This window comes from Thamnophis elegans, chromosome 7 (assembly GCF_009769535.1).
Source record: "Thamnophis elegans isolate rThaEle1 chromosome 7, rThaEle1.pri, whole genome shotgun sequence".
Classification (NCBI taxonomy): domain Eukaryota; kingdom Metazoa; phylum Chordata; class Lepidosauria; order Squamata; family Colubridae; genus Thamnophis; species Thamnophis elegans.
Window position 1 is genome coordinate 84432589 of NC_045547.1, and position 22497 is coordinate 84455085.

Here is a 22497-nt window from a genome sequence, read left to right on the forward strand (position 1 = left end):
GATGAATAATGTGATTTTATTTGCAAAATCCAGGATCCTGACAGCCTGGGAAACTTCACACCCAAGATTGCGTGCTGCCGGTCACAAGAAACGGGACTGGAAGGAGTTTTGCTCATCTCCAACGCCTTCAGCAAGGACTGAAGAGGTTACTTTACTCGTATCAACCGATGTGAACTCTGGCAAGGATTTTGCGTGGCTGTAACAGGAAGTGGAAATGGAGCCAGTCCTATTTAAGGAGTGATTGAATGTGATTTTTGTACTGCTAATTTTCTACCTACCTATTGTGGTCACTAATGAAAGCTCGCTCCGAGGGTTCCCAGCCATCCGTATACTCCAACAAAGAAGTGCAAGACACAACACACACACACACACGTGACAAGCACTCACAGAAACGAACTAAAATCAAGGTTAGGCTACCCTGGTCACCCTTGTTAGGCGTTCTCCCTATCCACATTAGCTTCGTTTCCGCAATGCAGGGGTTCAAGGTTTAGTGGTTCTCTTAAAGAAAGGTTTTAAAATAAAATAAAATAAAATAAAAATATTGGTCTCATGTGCCACGGATAACCTAACAGGCTGAGCGTTCCCGAATGATTCTTTCCTGATGGACTGTACTAAAATCCCATCACCCACCCCACAAAACTCATCCAGCAAAGTAAGTAGCTGGATTTCTGGAAGTTATTAAAAAAAGAAACCCCAAATCTGTAGGAAATGATGGCTGCACTCTCTGAATTCTTATAAAAGGACCAATGATCAAGAGGTCGTTTTAAAAGATGGTTGAATCCACCCGGAACACGGGACAAAAGCCTTGTAGCCAATTCAGGATTGTCTGGGGAGGGATTTAAAAAAAAAAAATCAAAATGGCGGCTGAAACGCCACGATCAAAGCTCCTTCGGTCCCGTGTAAAAAAAGGGGGCGGGGCTTTGGTCACATGGTCACGGCTGCCATCTTGAATTTCTTTGACTCCTCCATTGGAGATGCCACTGGACAAATGGAAGTTTAGGACTGTTGGAGGAAAGTCCCACCTTAAGATTTTCCTCCCCCGGCCCCTCACTGGAATTCTCACTAGTTGAAAACAGGAATGAGAAAAAGAATCGGATGGTGGACAATTAAAAAAAAACAATTTATACCAAGATGAATTAATCTTACAGTCTGATTTCCATTTGTCGAGAAGTCAGTTCCGCTGGCCTTAATGGTCTTACCTCCAGGTAGACGTGTAACTGGATTTCATGGAGAAGAAAGAAAATAAAGAGAATTTTTAAACTCTCACTCCCTGCCCCAGCCCTGACGGTATTATTCCAAACTTTCCTGCTTTTGTTAATCTTAAAAGAAAGTAATAAATCTACACAGGTGATGGAAAACGATGCACCAGCATGTATTTTTAGGGTTTTCTGGCAGGGGTGAAATGCTACCGGTTCACACCGGGACCGGCTGCCGTTGGTTCTCTGAACCGGTAGTTAAAAAAAAAACTTCCGAGGATTGACCGGCTCAGCTGTGAACTGTGTGACTGTCGGAAACTTTTCTTTTTCACTTGAAAAAAATGGTTCCATGACAATCAGGTGTCTCGTGCGATCGTGGGAACCTTTTAAAAAAACTTTTTAAAGAATTTTTTTTTACTACCTATTCGCCCGAACCGGTAGTAAAAAAATGCTTTAAAAAGTGAAAAAAATGTTTCCCACGATCACATGGCTCGGCTGAACCTTTTGTTCACTTCTTAAAGCATTTTTTACTACCGGTTCGGGTGAATAGATAGTAAAAAAATGCTTTAAAAATCAAAAGAAAATTGGCCACGCCCACACAGTCACACGAACCTCCCCACCAAGCCACGCCCACCAAGCCACGCCCAGAGAACCATTGGCAAAAAAAAATTTACATTTCACCACCGATTTGTCGCTTCGTCTTTGACCCGGAGGTTTTCAGGCTGTCCCAGATAATGTATGCAAACTCGGGGTCGGAAGCCAAAAAAAAATTAAGAATCAGAAAGCCAGATATATGGTTTTGGAAATCCTGATCAAAGTAAACATCAGCTGTGATGTAGACCTAGCAGCCAGAGGTGCCAGAGGAATCAATGATAAAAGTACGACGTTGCTTAGTAAGGTTGCGTTGCAGAAAAAGGGGGGGAAAGAGAGTTTTTGTCCCAAGTGTTGCATTGCAAAAACTATCCATTTCCTTACAACTCCAGAAGTGATCAAGAATATATTTTAGCCATCTAACGACTGGGAATATTGCATCCATCCATCCATCCATCCATCCATCCATCCATCCATCTCCATCTCTCTCTCTCTCTCTCTCTCTCTCTCTTCTTTCTTTCTCTCTCTCTCTCTCTCTCTCTCTCTCTTTCTTTCTTTCTTTCTTTCTTTCTCACAGCTGTGGTGGTTCATCCTGCCTACTAGAGATAGATGGGAACAATCCAGCTTCAAGTCTAAAGGACTTCTTTTTTTTCTATTTACACTAAAGATCTGGGGGTCCAGCTCCATTCCGGAAGCCAAGTTTCCACACAGAATGTAACTCCAAAAAAAAAGTGGTCTCAAAAATTCACTTTGTGTTTTTTTCCTGCATAGCAGAATTCCACAAAGTAGGAACGAGGCGAGGTGGGGTGGGTGGGGGGGAAACAAAATGCAGACATATTAGCCTGAGATGCTCACTTAAGCACGATCGGGAGTAAATAGGCAACCCCGCTCCTCAAAAATAGCTTCTCCATCCTATCTTGGACAGGGGAAAGCAGGTTGCGTGTTTATCCTCTGATCTTCCATATTACTACTGGCAAGTTTTGACTTCTAAGCAGTCGCCCTTTCAAAACAGGATCCAGGAATTGACCTTGTATTGACCACGTTTTGCATCCGCTCCGGGGGGCAAAGGGGCGCCAGCTGTCTTGCAGACGTCCCCGCCCCACCGCCCACTGGAGCTGCAGCTTCAAGTCTTAAAAGAAGCTTTTTCCTCTAGGAATTTGGAGCTTCTGAGGATTCCTGGCCCGTTCTTCTCAAGTTGCCTTTGACCTTGACGAATTCGGGTGCGTTTTCTTGCTCCTCCTGGATCTTCTGCTTCTCCAGTTCAAGCTAGAAAGAAAAGATAGATAGATTATATATATATATATATATATATATATATATATATATGTATGTATGTATGTATGTATGTATGTATGTATGTATGTATGCATGCATGCATGCATACATACATACATACATATATATATATATATATACACATATATATATGTATGTATGTAGGTAGGTAGGTAGGTAGGTAGGTAGGTAGGTACCGTATTTTTCGGACTGCAAGACGCCCCTTAGTTTTTGGGGAGGAAAACAAGAAAAAAGAATCTGCCTTTTCCTACCAACATCCATGGTATTCATCTGGCTGGCGTCCTGTCAGTGTGTGAGAGAGTTGAGGGCTGATTGGAAACAAACAGTATTTGCTGTGTGAGCAATAAGGAAGAAGACAGAGAGGAGCCTGGGCGTGGCTCGTTCTGAAGACCTGGTTCTGCCAGCTGGCCTGGGGAACCCACAGCAGGATGGAGCCCATTCAATGGCTCATGTGATCGGCTGTCGCTGGAGTGGGGGATGAGTTGATTATATTATATTAATTAATTTGATTATTTTATTCGTTTACTGTTTTAAGTGAGGCTTTATATTCTGTAAGCCGCCTTGAGTCGCCATGTGTGAATAGGTGGTGATATAAATTCCATAAATAAATAAACTCCCTAAATAAATAAATTCCATAAATAAATAAACTCCCTAAATAAACTCCCTAAATAAATAAATTCCATAAATAAATAAATAAATAATTCGCTGCCCGGCTGTGGCAAGGAAGGTCATAACAACGGGGCAAAGCTCCCTCGGCAACTGTCTCGCTTAGCCACGGGCTCAACCGTGGTCGTAAGTCGAGGACTATCTGTGGACCGGTATGCATCCTCTCGTCCCCCTTACTTGTTCCAACTTCTGTTGCCGCTTGAGAAGTTCTATTTCCAGGTCCGACTTCTTCTTCTGGGCCTCCTCCTCCTTCTGCTTGAACACCTGGTCCCTTTTCCGTCTCTCCATCACTTTCTGGAGCTCTGGCTTGTTCTGAGGCGCGAGTCCCCTTTGCGAGAGAAGAGGAAGGTTCAAGAGGGTGAGCTAACGCTTATCTCACAGGTTGTTGCCAGAAAACAGAATTCATCCACAGAAAAGACAAGCTGTATAAATGCAATTGCTTCTAAGGTAAAGGTTCCCCTCGCGTATATGTGCTGGTCATTCCTGACTCTAGGGGGGCGGTGCTCATCTCCGTTTCAAAGCCAAAGAGCCAGCGCTGTCCGAAGACGTCTCTGGGGTCATGTGGCCGGCATGACTCAACACCGAAGGCACACGGAGCGCTGTTCCCTTCCCACCAAAGGTGGTTCCTGTTTTTCTACTTGCATTTTTTACCTGCTTTCGAACTGTTAGGTTGGCAGAAGCTGGGACAAGTCACGGGAGCTCACTCCGTTACGCGGCGCTAGGGATTCGAACTGCCGACCTTTCTGATCGACACGCTCAATGTCTTAGCCACTGAGCCACCGTATCCCTCTCCACATCTACGTTTAATGAAATGTGGAATTGCTTTTACGTTTCATTAAAATAAAATAAAAAACTCTCAATTTTCTACGAAGAAAATTGACTTCTAGTTTTTTAGTTCATGCCTCTATCTTGGAAGGTTTTTTCCTCCACATTTCATAATGGAAGGGCAGAAGTTCTTCAAAGATGATGACCGTAGGAAAATGGAGGGGTTTTTAAATCAATATTGTACTAAAATTTGTGTCCAATATATATATTTTTCCTAATCGTGTCTTTTATATTTTTCCTCCTACTTCGGCGTATATGGCTTTCCTGATTTGGGATATAAATTACAAGGTTTTCAATTAAGTGTGGTTTCCTGGTATCTTATCACAGTCCCAAGTTTATCTTCTTAAAATTCTTATTTAGAAAATCCTTCCTCCAAGGCTGACTTTCTCCCCCCCCTCGTCCTAAAAATCTACTTCTTTCTTGTTTTAGAGGTTTTTATTAAACATTTTCAAGTTTAGAAATGAAACAAGAAACAATTCAAAAAAACAAATACAAAACAGATTGAAAAACACAAGCAAGATAACAGCATAATATAATTTTACAGCTCTCCATATCGGCATATGCATTCCTCTTTTGTGGTTTACTATTCAATTATTGCCTTTTCATAGTTTTTAACAATTCCAATGATAAATGTGATGATTATATTATAATGTAGTAGTGTAGTGCATGTAATCAAATTTGACATGTGTACATTTTTCTTCATAGTATATTCGATAGTTTTCAAAACTTTTATTTCTTGTTTTGGCTTCTATTCTCTAACCACTTGTACAGCCTACTCCAAGTTTTATAGTAGTCCGACTCTTCTCTTTCTTTTAACTCCATGCTCATCCTATCCATTTTAGCACATTCCAGGATCTTCCTAATCACCATTTCATCTGGAGGGAGGGGGGGCAGTTTTTTGCTTCCAATTGTGCACAAGGGCAATCCTTGCAGCGGTTCGTGGCACGACAAAACCGCGCTCGACTAAGCCACGCCCGATTAAACCGCGTCGCTGACGTCATCAACAGGGCGACAACAGCGAGCGCGGAGAAAGAAGGGCGCTTTAAATAGCGCTTTGAAAGCAAGCCAATTCAAGTTAAGGTAAGGGTTAGGTTTAGGGTTAGGGTTAGGTTTAGGGTTAGGTTAAGGGTTAGGGTTAGGTTTAGGGTTAGGTTAAGGGTTAGGATTAGGTTTAGGGTTAGGTTAAGGGTTAGGTTAAGGTTAGGTTAAGGGTTAGGTTTAGGGTTAGGTTTTAGGGGGGTTAGGTTTAGGTGTTAATTTTAGGTTTAGCGTTTACAGCATGCTTCTGTCTCCGCGCTGTTGTCGCCCTGTGATGACGTCAGCTACGCGGTTTCGTCGAGCGCCCTTTAGTCGAACGCGGTTTTTTGGTGGAACCGCAGCGGTTAATATGTGCAATGTTATATATTGATCTTTCTTATCCATCTCTGGGTCTAAGAATCTACTTCTAAGTTAGGATTTATGGCATAATAAAAAGGATCACCAGAGAGACTTTGGGTGACAAGAAATTAGGGGGGAAATGCCATTGCTACAATGACAAGGAATTCAGTCTGAGCCACTTTTCAGGCCCATTTAGACAAATGGAATAGGAATTAGACAAGTGAGTTTAAAAAAAAAGATGAAACCATAGAGAGGAACCAGAGGGAAAGAAATCGCTCTGAGAAGCACTTCGCTTCCTCCTTTGGTGTTAGGTCATCTTTTGGCTCCAGCTGGAGGAAATACAAGGACTTGCAAAGTCACCTCTGTGTGCAGCTTATGCATTTCATTACGTTGAATTTTTTGCAACGAGAGAGATTGAAAGCTTCAAGTAAATGCAGTGGCTAGAAAGCCAATATTGCCCCAATCATCACCTGGCGAGCAAATGACAAGTGATTCCTAGTCTCAAACTCTCCCTGAGCACAGAGAGAGGGGCAAAAATCCCAAGCTGGAAAGCATCCTCCATAAGACCCCCCAAAACTTTAAAAAATCCCCTTATGTGATGGATGTGTATCTTATTGGAGTAGCTCCCGGATTAGTTCGCTAGATGGCGCTGGAGGGCAACATATCAGGATGGCAAATCCGCACATGCTTTTCCTGAATAGAGGGTGGGCCCAATCTTCTCCCTCTCAGCATCTCTTCCTTCTGATTTATTTTTTTAAAAAAAGCAATACAATTTTTAATAGTTCCAGCCAGACGTCAAACTTATATGTATCCCTGTTTATTTTGATCAATACTAATGAATGGTCATCCTTCCAAAAGAAAATGAATAGATGCTTAGGCTTATGTAGTCTAGGCTGAACAATCTAGAATAGAATAGAATAAACTGGAAGGGACCTTGGGAGGTCTTCTAGTCCAGCCCTCTGCCCAAGCAGGAGAAGCTATACCATTTTTGCCCAGTCTATTCTTAGGAGCCTCCAGTGATGGAGCACCCACAACTTCTGAAGGCAACTTCTGTTCCACCGGTTAATTGTTCTCACTGTTAGGAATCTCTCTCTCCCCCACTCCCTCCTCCCCTCTCTCAGGTGAATAGTTCTTTTGTCACACCTGTTCATCTCCGCCCCCTGCCTTTTATCCCCAGAGCTAGGGTAAGGCTTTGCTAGCAGTGGTGGCTCTTCCGTCCCAAGGACCGGCCCATAGATTTCCACTGCTCTCCTCTCCTCTGCCTTCTGCACATCTGTGCATCAACCACCGGATCCAGCTGTTCCTCCTCTTCCTAATCAACCACCTCCAGACATGGGGGCTGTTGACTCTCCATCTGAGGGCTGATGGATGGCCCAGACTCTGCTTCTGTCTCTCTGCCAACTCCATTCCCTCTTCCCCCTCGGAGGTCTCAGGTTGCCTTGATGCTGATCCTGAACTCCCATGTCACCACCGCCACTTCCTCCTCCTCTGAGTCGGCTGCTGGAGGGACCGGTGGCTGACAGGCCACAACATCACTCTTCTAGTTAAGAACCAGCTCTCCAAGTCGGGAGCTCATTCAACATGAGACAGGGATGAACTTCATTCATTTTCAAGGGCAGAAAAGGCTGAAGGACAACTCAGAAGGGGACTCAATTGGTGGCCGTGGTGTCAAGAAGGACATTTCTGGGATTTAAAGGCCACTGAAGCTGAGAAACACTAGCTTGAGTTAGTGTTCAGCTCATCACACTATCGTTTATTTTTAAAGATGATACGCAGCTATCGTAACGTATTTTTGGCAGGCTCTAGCGGAAGCTGTTCGCCCCGGAGGGCAGAATTCAAATGCAGTCTATAAAGTGGGACTTGATTGCGCCAAAATTAAATATTCACAGCTTGATATTGGAAGCTTTATTCCTTATTGCTTTCAAGCAAGCAGATGGGTTTTATTTTTTTAAAAGTCTTGCCGTTTCCAGCAATGAGAACCAGCTAAAAGCTATACATTCCCTAAACTAAATCAATAAGGACATTGAGTTGATTTCAAGAGAAATAACATTTTCCTCCCGATCTGAGTACAGAAAGGTTTGCCTTTGATTTGCTCCCTTCACAAGAAAAAGGGAGAAATAATGTTCTTTTCTCTAATCCAAACTCAGAATGTTGTTAATATCCACAATTAGATATTTTATAAACCAGGGAGCCTTTTCCAAAAGGTCAGATTATTGATTTTTCTCAACATGCCACAGTTTTCCTTATATGGTCTTATTTAGAAGGTTACTCTTCCCATGGAAGAGGACAGTTCCATATTTTGGGTGTTTCCACAGATAAAACTTTATTTAAGATGTGCTTTACCTAACCCAAGGCCACCCATCGCCTTGTGGGACTAATTTATAAAAAGACAAGAGGGAAAAGATACACATTTCTCTTCTTCTCCTCTGAATGCCTCACTTTCTTCCTACCCTTCGAAAACCTACATTCTATTTTTATTCCAAAATCAACTTTCCTAACGTAAATAATAAAATCCTGACATGAAGCAGAAGAGATTGCGATCATTCAAACTACAAAATAAGTCTTCTGTGGCAGGTTTTTAAGAAAATAAAGATTCACTGTGCCTTAAAAAAATTAAGAAACTTCTTACAAGCGTTGGGATGTAATTATCACATAAAGTGAAGGTTCTGGGGAAGATGATTCATATGAGGGGTTTAAGATGCGCTCGATTCTCAGATTGCATTAAGCTTTTTAACAGCTTAGATAGTCAACTGACATTTCTCTGTGGTAGGTAATAGAGTTGGTTCCTTGACTTATCCCAATCAAAATCGGGACCGGAACTTTTACTGCTGAATGAGGCGTTCAGCATGAGACCTTTTTTCTATGGTCATTAAGTGAATCACTTAAATCAGTCATTAAGTAAACAAATCCAGCTCCCCTCCCCCCCCCGTGGATTTTGCTTGTTACAAGTGGCTGAGGTTTCAAATATGATTCTAAGACCATCATAAATACATGGCCAAGCATCTGAATTTTGATCGTAAATGCACTGACTGGTTGTAAGTCACTTTTCTTTCAGTGTGTTGTAACTTCCCACGTACACTGAATGAATGGTCATAAGTCAAGGACTACCTGTAAGCCAAAAATTACTTAACTCAGGATTGCAGCCCAGCCATTGGACAGCTGGATTAAGGCAGAAAATCTAATAAGCAGTCCTTGTCCCTTATTATTATTATTTTATTATTTTTCATTATTGAAAATAATAAAGGTATTGACTTTACAAAGAAAAGATTTATCCTTTCATCTCTTACCTTTTCTGATTCATACGGAGTTCTCGATGAAGATCTTGATGGTTCCGGGATGTTTTTACAGGATTAATTAGTTTCTGAGGCTTAATTAGTTCAGGATTGTCTTCGTCTATGTAATCTGGTTCAGCCATGATTGTTTTGGGCAGCTGTGGTGATTCCCAACTCTCACCTACGTGATCTGCAAGACACAGAAAGGGTTCCTGCTTAATAGATGAAGAAAATATTGCCAACCTATTTTCAGAAAAGCATTGTTAAGCATTTAGAGCAGTGTTTCTCAACCTTGTCAACTTGAAGATGTCCGGACTTCAACTCCCAGAATTCCCCAGCCAGCTGGCTGGGGAATTCTGGGAGTTGAAGTCCGGACATCTTCAAGTTGACAAGGTTGAGAAACACTGATTTAGAGGCTGTTTTATTCATTGCTACAAAGCTGATAATCCCAGCCTCCTATTCATACCAATACCCAAAACAACAACAACAACACATGCGGAATATTAAGCTTAACAAAAACCAAACCAATAAACTCAAACCAAAAATTGAAATCAGATCCTTAAAAGAATTAATTAAAAAGAAACTCTACAATGATGGGAGTTCTCAACCATCACAAGCCTGGAGAACAAGGGTTAAGGCCTTCCAGCTCCAGCGGTCCTTGGAGGAAGCAAACTATCTAGACCCCTTCCAGTCAGGCTTCAGACCCGGTTACAGCACAGAAACCGCTTTGGTCGCATTGACCGATGATCTCTGGAGGGCCAGAGATGGAGGACATTCCTCCATCCTGGTTCTCCTCGACCTCTCAGCGGCTTTCGATACCATCGACCATGGTATCCTTCTGCGACGACTGCGGGAGGTGGGAGTGGGAGGCGCCGTGTTGCGGTGGTTCTCCTCCTACCTCTCGGACAGGTCGCAGTCGGTGTTAGTGGGGGGGCAGAGATCGTCCCCTAGGCCCCTAACTTATGGGGTGCCTCAGGGCTCGGTCTTATCCCCCCTACTATTCAACATCTACATGAAACCGCTGGGTGAGATCATTCGCAGGCACGGGATTAGATACCATCAATATGCGGACGATACTCAACTGTATCTGTCCGCCCCGTGCCAACTCAATGAAGCGGCAGACGTGATGAACCGCAGCCTCGAAGCTGTTATGGACTGGATGAGGGTTAACAAGCTCGTGCTCAACCCAGAAAAGACCGAGTGGCTGTTGTGTTTCCCTCCCAGAGATTCGACCAATATTCCATCACTCAGGCTGGGGGGTCAAATTCTACACCCCTCAGAGAGGGTTCGCAACTTGGGAGTCCTCCTGGACTCACAGCTATCGTTTGACCACCATTTAATGGCTGTGACCAGGGGGGCATTCGCCCAGGTTCGCCTGGTGCGCCAGTTGCGACCCTACCTGAATCGGGAGGCTCTCACAACAGTCACCCGGGCCCTTGTGACCTCTAGGCTGGAATACTGCAACGTGCTCTACATGGGGCTGCCCTTGAAGAGCATCCGGCGACTTCAGCTAGTACAGAATGCGGCCGCGCGAGTGATTGTGGGTGCACCTCGGTTCACCCGCATAACACCTATCCTCCGCGAGCTGCGCTGGCTACCTGTCGATCTCCGGATGCGCTTCAAGGTGCTATTAGTCACCCATAAAGCCCTACATGGCAGTGGATCTGGATACTTGAGAGACCGCCTTCTGCCAATTACATCCCTGCGACCAATAAGATCACATAGATTAGGCCTCCTCCGTATACCATCGGCCAGCCAGTGTCGGCTGGCAACTACAAGGAGGAGGGCCTTCTCAGTAGTAGCCCCGACCCTTTGGAACGAGCTCCCCGTAGAGATTCGCACCCTCGCCACCGTCCAGGCCTTCCGCACAGCCTTGAAGAACTGGCTCGCCCGTCAGGCCTGGGGACAAGGATAATTCCCCTCCCGAATGATGAATGTATGTTGTTTATTATTTTATTATATGTCTTATCTTAATGTCTGTATCTCCCCTTCCCCTATTTTATGTGAGCCGCCCTGAGTCCCCTCAGGGAAAAGGGCGGCCTACAAATATTAATAAATCTCTAAATCTCTAAATCTCTAAAGTTAAGCTTTATTGGTTACACTGGCTCTTCTTTCATGGAATATTTATTTAATAGCACTTAAAGCATCCGATCAAATCTACCCATTCCTCAATGCTTGAGACCAGGGGTCTCATGCTCGCTGGGGAATTCTGGGAGTTGAAGTCCACAAGTCTTAGAAGTTTCCAAAATTCAGACCCTCTCATAAACTAGGCTTTTTAGTTGGTCATGAAACGTCTGCAAGAAAACCACCGAGCTCAGAGAGCACCAAGGACCCTACAGTGCTCCTCCTCCTATCCACAAACCCAACACCCTTCTAGCACTGATGACGTTCCCTAGTTGGGTCATGAAACGTCCGCAAGAAAACCACCAAGCTCAGAGAGCACCAAGGAACCCACAGTCCTCCTCCTCCTTCTCCTCCTTCTCCTCCTCCTCCTCCTCCTCCTCCTCCACCTCCTCCTCCTCATCTCTGCAAATCCCTCTCCCTTCTAGCACTGATGATGTTACCTAGTTGGGTCATGAAACGTCCGCAAGAAAACCACCGAGCTCAGAGAGCACCAAGGACCCCCACAATTCAACCCTGAGCTACAAATACTCTCTTTTATGGATTGGTTTTTTTTTTTTTTCATACTTTGCTAACCACTACGGTGAAGCACCCACAAATTTGGGTGGAGGGAGAAGGAGAGCAGCGAGCAAATCAATTGCACCAACTCATTCAGAATCGGCCTCTCAAATTTTCTGCACAGAATCAACTCAAGAGGGAAACGCAACTTACTAAACCGTCCCAGGGGCATAGTTTGCAAGGCATAAGAGCCGCTTCTCTGAAGGGAAACATTCCGTCAAGCTGCCATTTTCAATCAATAACTACAGGAAACACATCGCTCTTCATCCTTCTCGTAAGCCACTTCTCTGTCGTGCTGAAGACAGCGCATACGCAATCCTTCCTACCCATGGCTGAGGGTGTGGTTGGACCCAGGATCCCCTCTTTCCGGCCTCTCAATTTCTTCCCCCAATCCAAACGTCACAAAGAGGAAACATTACCTGTCTGACACAGGTGGAGAGGCAGCCTCAGCAGAGCAACTAAGCATTCGGAGTGATGCGGGTGTAGAATTTGCTTAAAATTTGTTTCTGCTTCATATGCAGGAACATTTTGTTTCGCAGACAATTCAGAATTGTAAAGCAGCCTTTTAGAACAATTTCCCCTTCTAAGGAAAAGGATTCTACGCACATTTAAACCAAGATGGGAACATGGAGACAAGTGTCACTCCAGTGCAATCGTTACCTTGGAAATACAATGTCCCCCCACCCCACCATCAAAAATAGCTTGGAGATCTTATTGGTTTTATTACAGGGGTGAAATCCAGTAGATTCTGACAGGTTCTGGAGAACCGGTAGCGGAAATTTTGAGTAGTTTGGAGAACTGGCCAATGTCACCTCTGGCTGTCCCCAGGAGTGGGGGGGAGGGAATGGGGATTTTACAGTATCCTTCCCCCTGCCATGCCCACCAGTAGTTAAAAAAATTGAATTTCACCACTAGTTTATTAAAACATAAAAGGAGAATCTCCCAAGTAAAGCAGTGGAGCAACAAGAACCTCAGTTACAAGTATTTTTTAAAAGTCTTCCTCGTTGAAACTTGGTGGGAAGGCAAAGATTTTAATCTGAATTTTATCTACCATGCTGAAACATTGCTGCTAGATTGCCCCCCCCCTACACACACACACACACACACACACACACACACACAAAAAGGCCTAACCATCAAAGAAATGTAGGAACGTGGAATCACATCTTCCCTATATCAACCTCAAGTGGTGACTCCCTCCCCATGCCATCTCACAGCACATGGCTAATTCTTTTCGAATGGGCGATAAATCGTTTTCCTTCTTATTTCCCTTCAATATATTTTTAAATTCAGCCCCATCGGTTGACGTTAATAGCTTTTGTTCCGTTTAAGAATGGAGCGGTGGCTTTGTTTCCCAGATTCCCTTTCCGGGAACTTCATTCATTCATTTGTTAGAACAAAGAATGAATGAATGAGTGAATGAATGAATGAATGACCGAGTGAGTGAGTGAGTGAGTGAGTGAGTGAGTGAGTGAGTGAGTGAGTGAGTGAGTGAATGAATTAATGAATGAATACGGGAACTCTGTGGTGTCTCCAAACAATCAAGATTGAGCTAAACAATTCAGCCAGAGTGTGAGGGGCTGCCCCAGAGAGGAGGGGGTCAAGCTATTCTCCAAGGCACCTGAAGACCAAAGAAGGAATAATGGATGGAAGGTTGAAGAGGATGAAGAGATTCAACCTGGGAATGAGGTGGAACTTTCTGACAGTGAGAGCAATGAACCAAAGGAACAAAAGTTGCCTTCAGAAGTTGTGGGAGCTCCATCCTTGGAGGCTTTCAAGAAGAGACTGGACTACCATTGGTCAGAAATGGTGTAGGGTCTCCTGCTTGAGCAGGGGGGGTTGGACTAGATGACCTATAAGGTCCCTTCCAACTCTGTTAATCTGTAAAGGCTATTGAGACTCTAGAAATAGTGCAGAGAAGAGCAGCCAGGATGATTAGGGGACTGGAGGCTCAAACATACCATGAACGGTTGCAGGAACTGGGCATGGCTAGTCTAGGGAAGAGAAGGACCAGGAGTGACAAGATGACAGTCTTCCAATATTTGAGGGGCTGCCACAGAGAGGAGGGAGTCAAGCTATTCTCCAAAGCACCTGAAGACCAAACAAGGGACAATGAATGGAAACTGATCAAGGAGAGATTCAACCTGGAATTAAGGAGAAATTTCCTGACAGTGAGAACAATCAACCCATGGAACAAAAGTTGCCTTCAGAAGTTGTGGGAGCTTCATCCCTGGAGGCTTTCAAGAAGAGACTGGACTGCCGTCTGTTAAAAATGGTGCAGGGTCTCCTGCTTGGGCCCTGTGGGGTTGGAGCAGAAGACCTACAAGGTCCCTTCCAAAACTGTTACTCTGAGTTAATTCAGTGACGCTGGGAATGAGCTCTGGGCAAAAAGACCTGTCTTTGGCCTTCGTGAAATGAGGACTTGAGGCCTCCTCTAGCTTTGAGGAAAACCCCACAAAGCATCCCAGATTCTCGCCTACTACACGGCCTCCCAAACTCAGTTAAAGCCAGCTTTGATGGGACTACAAAAGGCTGGGACACTGAGGGGGGCATCTCAGCTTTGTTTAGGAGCCAATGAGTTTTGAACCCAGAATATGAATTAATTTAGGAACCAGGAGAAAATGAGCACCAGGTACTTGGACTCATTAAGATAAATATGTTTTGACTTACAAACAGTTCATTTAGCAACCATTCAAAGTTATAGCGGCACTGAAAAAAGGCGACTTATGACTGTTTCTCACACTTATGACCATTGCAGTGTCTCCATGATCATGTGACCAAAATTCAGAAGCTTGGCAACTGGTACATACTTATGACGGTGGCAGTGTCATGAATCCCCTTTTGCAACCTTCTAACGAAAAAAAACAAAACTCAATGGGGAATCCAGATTCTCTTAACAACCGTGTCACTAGCTTAACGACTGCAGTGATTCACTTAACAACTGTGGCAAGAAAGGTCGTAAAATGGGGCAAAACTCAACAAATGTTTCACTTAACAATGTAAATTTGGGGCTCAACTGTGGTCATAAGTCGAGGACTACCTGTAAAAGGTGAGTTAGGACATTATAGAGCAGTGTTTCTCAACCTTGGCAACTTGAAGATGTCCGGACTTCAACTCCCAGAATTCCCCAGCCAGCATTCGCTGGGAGCTGAAGTCAGGACATCTTCAAGTTGCCAAGGTTGAGAAACACTGTCCTAGCCACTGTCTTTCCACTGAAGAGGATGAAGGTATCTGAGGCTTTAAATCAGTGTTTCTCAACCTTGGCAACTTGAAGATGTCTGGACTTCAACTCCCAGAATTCCCCAGCCAGCGAATGCATTCGCTGGCTGGGGAATTCTGGGAGTTGAAGTCCAGACATCTTCAAGTTGCCAAGGTTGAGAAATACTGTTATAGAGGTTGTCTACTCACTGAAAACATGAGATTGGTTCATCCTATTCATCCTAAACTCGGAGGGAAGAAAAGCCTAAATGTTTAAAATTAAAAATGTTTAAAACTCCCAGTGCAAATAAAGTAAATTCTTCACTTGGTTTATGATGATTTCAGGGACACAATTTTCTTGTCACTGTCTTCTGGGGGATTTTATTTTTAAAAGGTTCGGAGGTAGGCAGGATTTAAGGGCTGTTGCCCATTTCAAAAACTGCATCCGTCTATTTTTTCCCCCCCCAAACAAAACCTTTAAAAGAGCCGAAGTGAAGTTTGCTGCTGCCACCTGGTGTAACCTCTGTGCAGAAGCTTTAATAAATCCTTTCCACATTGTTGAGGAAGAGCGAGGCAAGCATCACAAGACTGGAAAGCTACGCTAAAGCCGTAAGATTCAAAGGATATCTCAGGAGGCTTTCTTAGCCAAACCGTGGCAAAAACCCATCAGCTTAGACCCTCCTGCAGAATTAAGAAACGGGTCGTCCCAAAGGTGCTTTTTTTCGGGAAGCAATTTTAGAATTTCTTGTTTTTTTTCTTCTTTTGAAGACGTTTCCCTTCTCCTCCAAGAAGCTTCTTCAGCTCTGACTGGATGGTGGGGAATGGAAGGATTTATAGTTCTTGCAGACAGCTGGTCCTTTGCATCCTTTTAGAAGGTCCCTGAAGCCCTTGGAGGTTTACCTGTGTCCTCGGGGTCACATAAATCCTTCCATTCCCCATTTTCAATTTTTTGTTCCACCACTTCAGTTTTAGATGTTAAGTTAGTCTTAGCTTCATTGAAAATCTCTAAGTTGTCTTCCATTCCAGAAATATATTCCGTCATTACATTTACAATTCCCATCATATCCTCGTTCATTTTGGTGACCTTAGTATCAAATTTATCATATAAGACTTCCATCTCATTCCTTATTTCATCTTTGAACTCTCTAAGCATTTCTAAATTCTGTTCTCTGGATTCTCTAAACATTTCTAAGTTCTGTTCTCTGGATTCTCTGAACATTTCCAAAAAAAATTCTTTCGTTAGGACAACCGTGACCTTGGACGACTGAGAATCTCTACAGACTTTCAGCTATGCAATTCGGGATGAACACAATTTGAATAGCGCAGGAGTCGGAATGGATTTCTAGAGAGGGAAAAACTGCAGACTACAGGAACCATTTGCACCACTCAGGGGACCCTGAAGACATAGATAAACCTCCGAGAAGCCTCAAGGACTCTCTAGAAGGATGCAAAGGACCAGTTCTCTTTCCAAGGAATATCAATCCTTCCATTCCCCACCATCCCAGTCAGAGTTGAAGAAGCTTTTTAGATGATGAGCAAAATGTCTTCAAAAGAAAAAAACAAGAAAGTCCAGTTGCCTCCTGAAAAAAATGACCTTTGGGACAACCATGACCTAGAGGACGGAGAATCTCTACAGACTTTTAAGAAACAGGCCCTTTCCTTTCACGATAAGCCAAGCTGTTCACAATAAAAACCCCATTTTAACAGGCTCATCAGGAAAGGAGGTGGAAGGGTGCTGTGGCCTAGAGGTGGTGCTCTCACTTCACAATCAGGAAGCTGTGGGTTCAATCCTAGCTAGAGGCAGATCTTTCTCTCTCTGGGCACACTGAGAATATATTATCTGCTGAACAAAACTCCGCCCTGGCGACAGGAAGAGCATCGGGCCAGTAAACACGCTGCTGGTTCCATTCAGTTGCTCAGACTCCACCCCACAAGGGATTATGGGGTTGTTAGAAGAAGAAGAAGAAGAAGAAGAAGGAGAAGGAGAAGGAGAAGGAGAAGGAGAAGGAGAAGGAGAAGGAGAAGGAGAAGGAGAAGGAGAAGGAGAAGGAGAAGGAGAAGGAGAAGGAGAAGATTATTATTATTAAGACATTAAAAGGAGGTGTTTGTATTTCGCAGTGGTTTGCAAAATATGATATCCTTGTGCCAATTGACATCACTAGGCGTGATCCTGTCACTCAAGCAGCACTTCTGAATGCAAACGAGGCCGTTTCATTTTCATTTATTGAAATCGCATACAGGGAAATCGCATTGTTTATGCAACGGCATCGTCACGTCAAAACTTTTGTCTGTTGCATGGGGAGCTTTGCGAGGTGTTTTCGGCGTGAGTTTTCCGAACTCGATGGCACAGCCGAACATCAGCGCAGGAAATGGTTCATGATATTTTGTTAGTAGGTCATAAAACACTTTTATGAACACGTTTAGGTCGTAAAATGTTTCACAACGTTTGCCAAATCATCTATCGCAGGGAGAAGCAATCCTACGCCTGGATGTTTTCGACTGGTCCCAGCAGCAGCTTAAAATTAAGATAATCATCATCACCAAATAAATGGTTCTGCTCTTTTCAATGAGACTTAAAAGCTTATAAAAGCTTGAAAACCTTTTGGCCCCCGAGAATCAGAATTAATCGAACATCACACCAGTTGCGCTGAAAGTTGAAATCAGAATTCCTTCCAAGAGTGTTAGAAAATAATTTGCTCATCTCCTATTTGAAGTCAATAATTTCAGTATCTCTTAAAGCAGCGGTCCCTAAATTCTGGGAGTTGAAGTCCACAAGTCTTAAAGTTGCCAAGTTTGAAGACCTCTGTCTTAAAGTCACCAACTTAGGATATAGATAAATGCTAAAATAGACCCCAAACCAAATTAACCAGCAGCATACAGGAAGGACAGAAGGCTTCCGCGTGGCAGATGAGAAACATACAACCTCAAATTACTATAATTTGGGAAATAAACTTGATGAGATAATTTACATGAAAACTGCTCAAAAAAAATAGAGGTTCAATTAATATGCCATTGAAAATTTAATCTGCAACAAATAAGAGTCTAAATTATCTCTGGGCAACAGACGACTAAAAGCATTTCAAGGACTGAAAATTGCATAAATTTAGCTAGGGGACCGTTCCAGAAAGTTGTAAAACTGTACCAAGTAGCCCTCAACACATTAACACCAAATCCAATGATCACAACAATTATGATAATAAAGCGCCTGTGTTCTTAGCTTCCCTTCTGCCAATCATAAGGATATTTTAGTCACATGCTGTCATTCAGTGGAGGAGGACTTGGGAGAACGGCTGTCACCAGGGGGGGGGAAGCAAAAGAAAAAGCAGGATTATAATTTTATATGGATTTGATGGGTTGAACGCTAAATCTCTGTAACACAACATCAACCACAATCACTTAAACATGAGCCAGCAGCTCGTTGCAGCTGCCAAAAAAAACCCTGGCATTCAGTTTTGGTCGCCACGGTGTAGAAAAGATGTGGAGACTCTGGAAAGAGTGCAGAGAAGAGCAACAAAGAGGATCAGGGGACTGGAGACTAAAACAGATGAAGAACGGTTGCAGGAACTGAGTATGTCTAGTTTAATGAAAAGAAGGACAAGGGGAGACAGGATAGCAGTCTTCCAATATCTCGGGGGTTGCCACAAAGAAGAGGGAGTCAAGCTATTCTCCAAAGCACCTGAGGGCAGGACAAGAAGCAATGGGTGGAAACTAATCAAGGAGAGAAGCAACTTAGAAATGAGGAGAAATTTCCTAACAGTGAGAACAATTAAATCAGTGGAACAGAAGTTGCCTCCAGAAGTTGTGAATGCTCCAACACTGGGAGTCTTTAAGAAGATGTTGGATAAGCATTTGTCTGAAGTGGTGTAGGGTCTCCTGCCTAGGCAGGGGGTTGGACTAGAAGACCTCCAAGGTCCCTTCCAACTCTGTTGTTCTATTCTATTCTATTCTATTCTATTCTATTCTATTCTATTCTATTCTATTCTATTCTATTCTACTCTACTCTATTCTACTCTATTTCTATTCTAACAGACCAGCACCGATTTTATTGATTGATTGAAAGTTGTCACAGAATATTTATTGGCCTGTGGAATTGCCTTCACCTGGCTCATTTTACAGGAGGCCTAAATAATCAACCAACTTTACTAATAAGTTTATTGTACATAAAATTAAAGAAACATTAAATCAATTGGAGGGCCACTGCTGAGCAACGAAGAGGATTAGGGGACTGGAGGATAAAACATATAAAGAACGGTTGCTGGAACTGGGTCTGTCTAGTTGAATGAAAAGGAGGACTGGGAGGGGGGGGGATATGAGAGCAGCCCTCCAATATCTACTACAAGGAAGAGGGAGTCAAGCTATTCTCCGAAGCCCCCGAGGGCAGGACAAGAAGCAATGGGTGGAAACTAATCAAGGAGAGAAGCAACCTAGAAATGAGAAGTTTCCTGAATTTCCTTGAAGTGGAAGTCCAGCACATCTGGAAGACATCCAGACTTTTATATCGACACCAAACTGGCTTTGCTGTTTAAACTCCACCCTGAAAAAAAAACCAGCCTGCCTGATTCATTTTTATCGAAGTAGTTGCTGTAAGTCATGGTTGATTTTTCTTGCAATCAAAAAATAATTAAATGTACCATTATTATTATTATTTTTTTAAAAAAACACTGAATTTGCTTCGGTCGTTTGGAAAACATGCAGTTTATAGCATGCAGCTGCTCTTTAAAAACCTGCTTCCTTCCCCAAACTCCAAATTAAAGAAAACAAGATACATTTTGCCCCCGAGGCTGGCAGCCACAGTGAGGTCATTAAACAGCCTGGTTCAAAATATGTATTAGGAACACAAAAGCGGCTGGCAGAAAAAGCGGAAGAGGTTTGCTTGTTTGCGTAAGTAAAACCAGCCAAGAGGAAGTAGCGAGAGAAGAGTAAACTTCTGGCGAGCACTTCAGATTAAATTATTCTGTTCAAACCCTAGTCGGACGTAGTAGCTGGTAGTAGTATAGGAAAGGGAAGATTCCGGCGGAAATAAATATGAACCACCATGGCCTAATAGCTTACTTATTATCCTGGCACTCAAACATTGAGAAGAGCAGACGCTTTTCCCAACTAAAAATCCTTTTCTCCAACATGTTTTCAAAAGGCAAACTCCGACGTTATTTCCTTTAAGTGTAACGACCACATCAAACATTTATCGACTTGATTTTTTTCCCCTAGCACCATCCAGTTTTCCAGAACATAAATACATCTGTAAACCTTAATGCAAATACAGTTTCAAGCAGCCCAAATCACCTGCATTTTTATTAATAACAATGCAAGAGAATTCAGGCATCGCTGCCCTAGCTCTTAAAAACTTGGGTTTGATCTTGCAAAGTTGGATATATATACTACAAACCTGGTTCTGAGGAAGCCGCCTTCGGAGTTAGAAGCGGCTGGTTTATCTCCTGAGATAAACGGTGCTTGATCCCGACGTAAAATTCTGCAACCCTTCCTAGCACTTGGAGTATGAAATAAGAGCCTGGGAATCAGAATCCTTTTGTCCAAAGACCAACGAAAAGCATGACGGCAGACAGACAGAGATGAAGAATTAGACAAATGTCTCCTATTCTGGACACAGAAGTCTAGGAGAACAGGGTGGAGTTGACCTTCCCAGCTAGATAAGACTCTTGGCCAAGAACCAAGTTCCCCTTGTCTGTAAATAAGGAGGGGAAACAACTCCCTGGGGATTTCTTAAACCTTGTGGTTTGTACACACAGAATGCTTTGTAAGTTCTGGGTTTCCTCACTTCTTGGCTAATACGTTGTTACTACAAATTGCATTACGAACTATTTTGCATACTCTCGTTCTGGGGTTTTCCGTTTCGTGCTCTAAACACATTTGTGTCCAACAAATAAATTCATGAGCAGAAATCCCGTCGTCCCCTTACTACGTTTTGAGGAAGACACGAGCGTCTTGATGGTGTGGTGGAGTGAATCCCAACGGCACTCAATTGCATTGTAAGCAACCTCCCTGTCACTTGGCCATTCCAAACACCAGGTTCAAATAATCCAGACGCTCTATAACCGTGATGGCAAAACTATGTGCCTGAAGTGGCACGCGGAGACATGTCACCTGGCACGTGCGGCATCTCCTGTTCCTCTTCCAGGTTTCAGGCGCACATAGGCACACAGTGGCAGAAACTGGAAGCACTGTGGTCTTCCGTTTTTGGAGTGGGCATGTTCGCTGGCCAGCTGATCGGCATGGGCACATATGCGGCAGTAACCAGAAATGTTGCTGGCCAGCGCGCATGGGCACCCCAGAAACCATAAGTTCATTTTCCAGCACGCGCATGGCAGCTCCTCTTCCTGGTGGTGGCCCAGACGAGTGAAGTGCTCCCTTTTCGCCCCCCCCCCGCTCTGTAACATTTATTGATGGACCAAAATCTGATTCATATCGGAACATATTTGTTTTTTTTTGGGGGGGGGGGTTAAATCCTAACAGGCTCATCATCGGAAGGAGGACAAGAGAGCATTTCTGATTCCCGCAGCCTTGTATGAAACTCTCGCTTGTAAAATATCGGCTTATTAGTCGGCTTATTAGGAAGAATTTTTCCCCCCCATAATTGGAGGATACTCAACTGATGATGGGAAAAGGTTTTATAGGCTGGCAGCTTTCCAACACCCACGACTTAAACACCCTGCGAAAGAGTTCCCACCACTGTGCTACTGTGTGTCTCAGAGTCCAGGCTTCTCCCTTCCCAAGCGACGGTGCCAACACTTATTGCTCCCCCTCTGAATGGCCCAGTGGGTGTCCCTGTCCTTCTCGTCCCACTCCAGGGAATAAATCAACAGCATAATCCTGCTTAATGCCCACCCAGGTCCAAAGCAAGCCAAGAAGACTTTGGAACCTCTTCCAATTTAGAAGCTTGGGAGTTTTTGGTCTTAGTGACACATTTTCTTCAGGCCGAAGCGCACGACAGTTGGAGCTGTTATCCTACCCACCTATGAAAAACGACCCCAAAGATTTCCATATTTCATCTTCCTCGTTTGGGGCATTGCACAACGTTCCAGAAATGTGTGAGGAGGCTTCGGTCCCATGGCGATAGCCACCGAGAGGACCTGTTGGGCACCAAGAGGTCCACTTGGCTTTGGCCACATTTCAGACGGACGCTCGTAACAGTTTCATAGCATCGAGTGTGTTTATGCACATGCACAAAGTGATGGGATGGATGGATGGATGGATAGAAGATAGATAGATAGATAGATAGATAGATAGATAGATAGATAGATAGATAGATAGATAGATAGATAGATAAGAGATGGAATGGAATGGAATAGAATAGAATAACAGAGTTGGAAGGGACCTTGAAGGTCTTCTAGTCCAACCCCCTGCTTAGGCAGGAAACCCTACACCACTTCAGACAAATG

General features: G+C 43.7%; 1 protein-coding gene across 3 annotated transcripts in view; it reads right to left on the reverse strand.

Moving 5' to 3' along the window:
* Positions 1-2438: 2438 nt before the first annotated feature.
* FAM107B (family with sequence similarity 107 member B) overlaps positions 2439-22497 on the reverse strand; it is a 44315-nt gene continuing 24256 nt past the window's right edge. For 2 of the 3 annotated variants that reach the window (XM_032221525.1, XM_032221524.1), the window contains exons 2-4: positions 9239-9413; positions 3927-4077; positions 2439-3053 (exon numbers count right to left, since the gene is read on the reverse strand). In XM_032221525.1, coding sequence (XP_032077416.1) covers positions 2937-3053; positions 3927-4077; positions 9239-9366 — 396 coding nt within the window. In that variant the 5' untranslated portion in view covers positions 9367-9413 and the 3' untranslated portion in view covers positions 2439-2936. Of the gene's footprint in view, positions 3054-3926; positions 4078-9238; positions 9414-20486; positions 20695-22497 lie in introns of those variants that run through there. The other variant, XM_032221522.1, reaches the window with a different exon arrangement.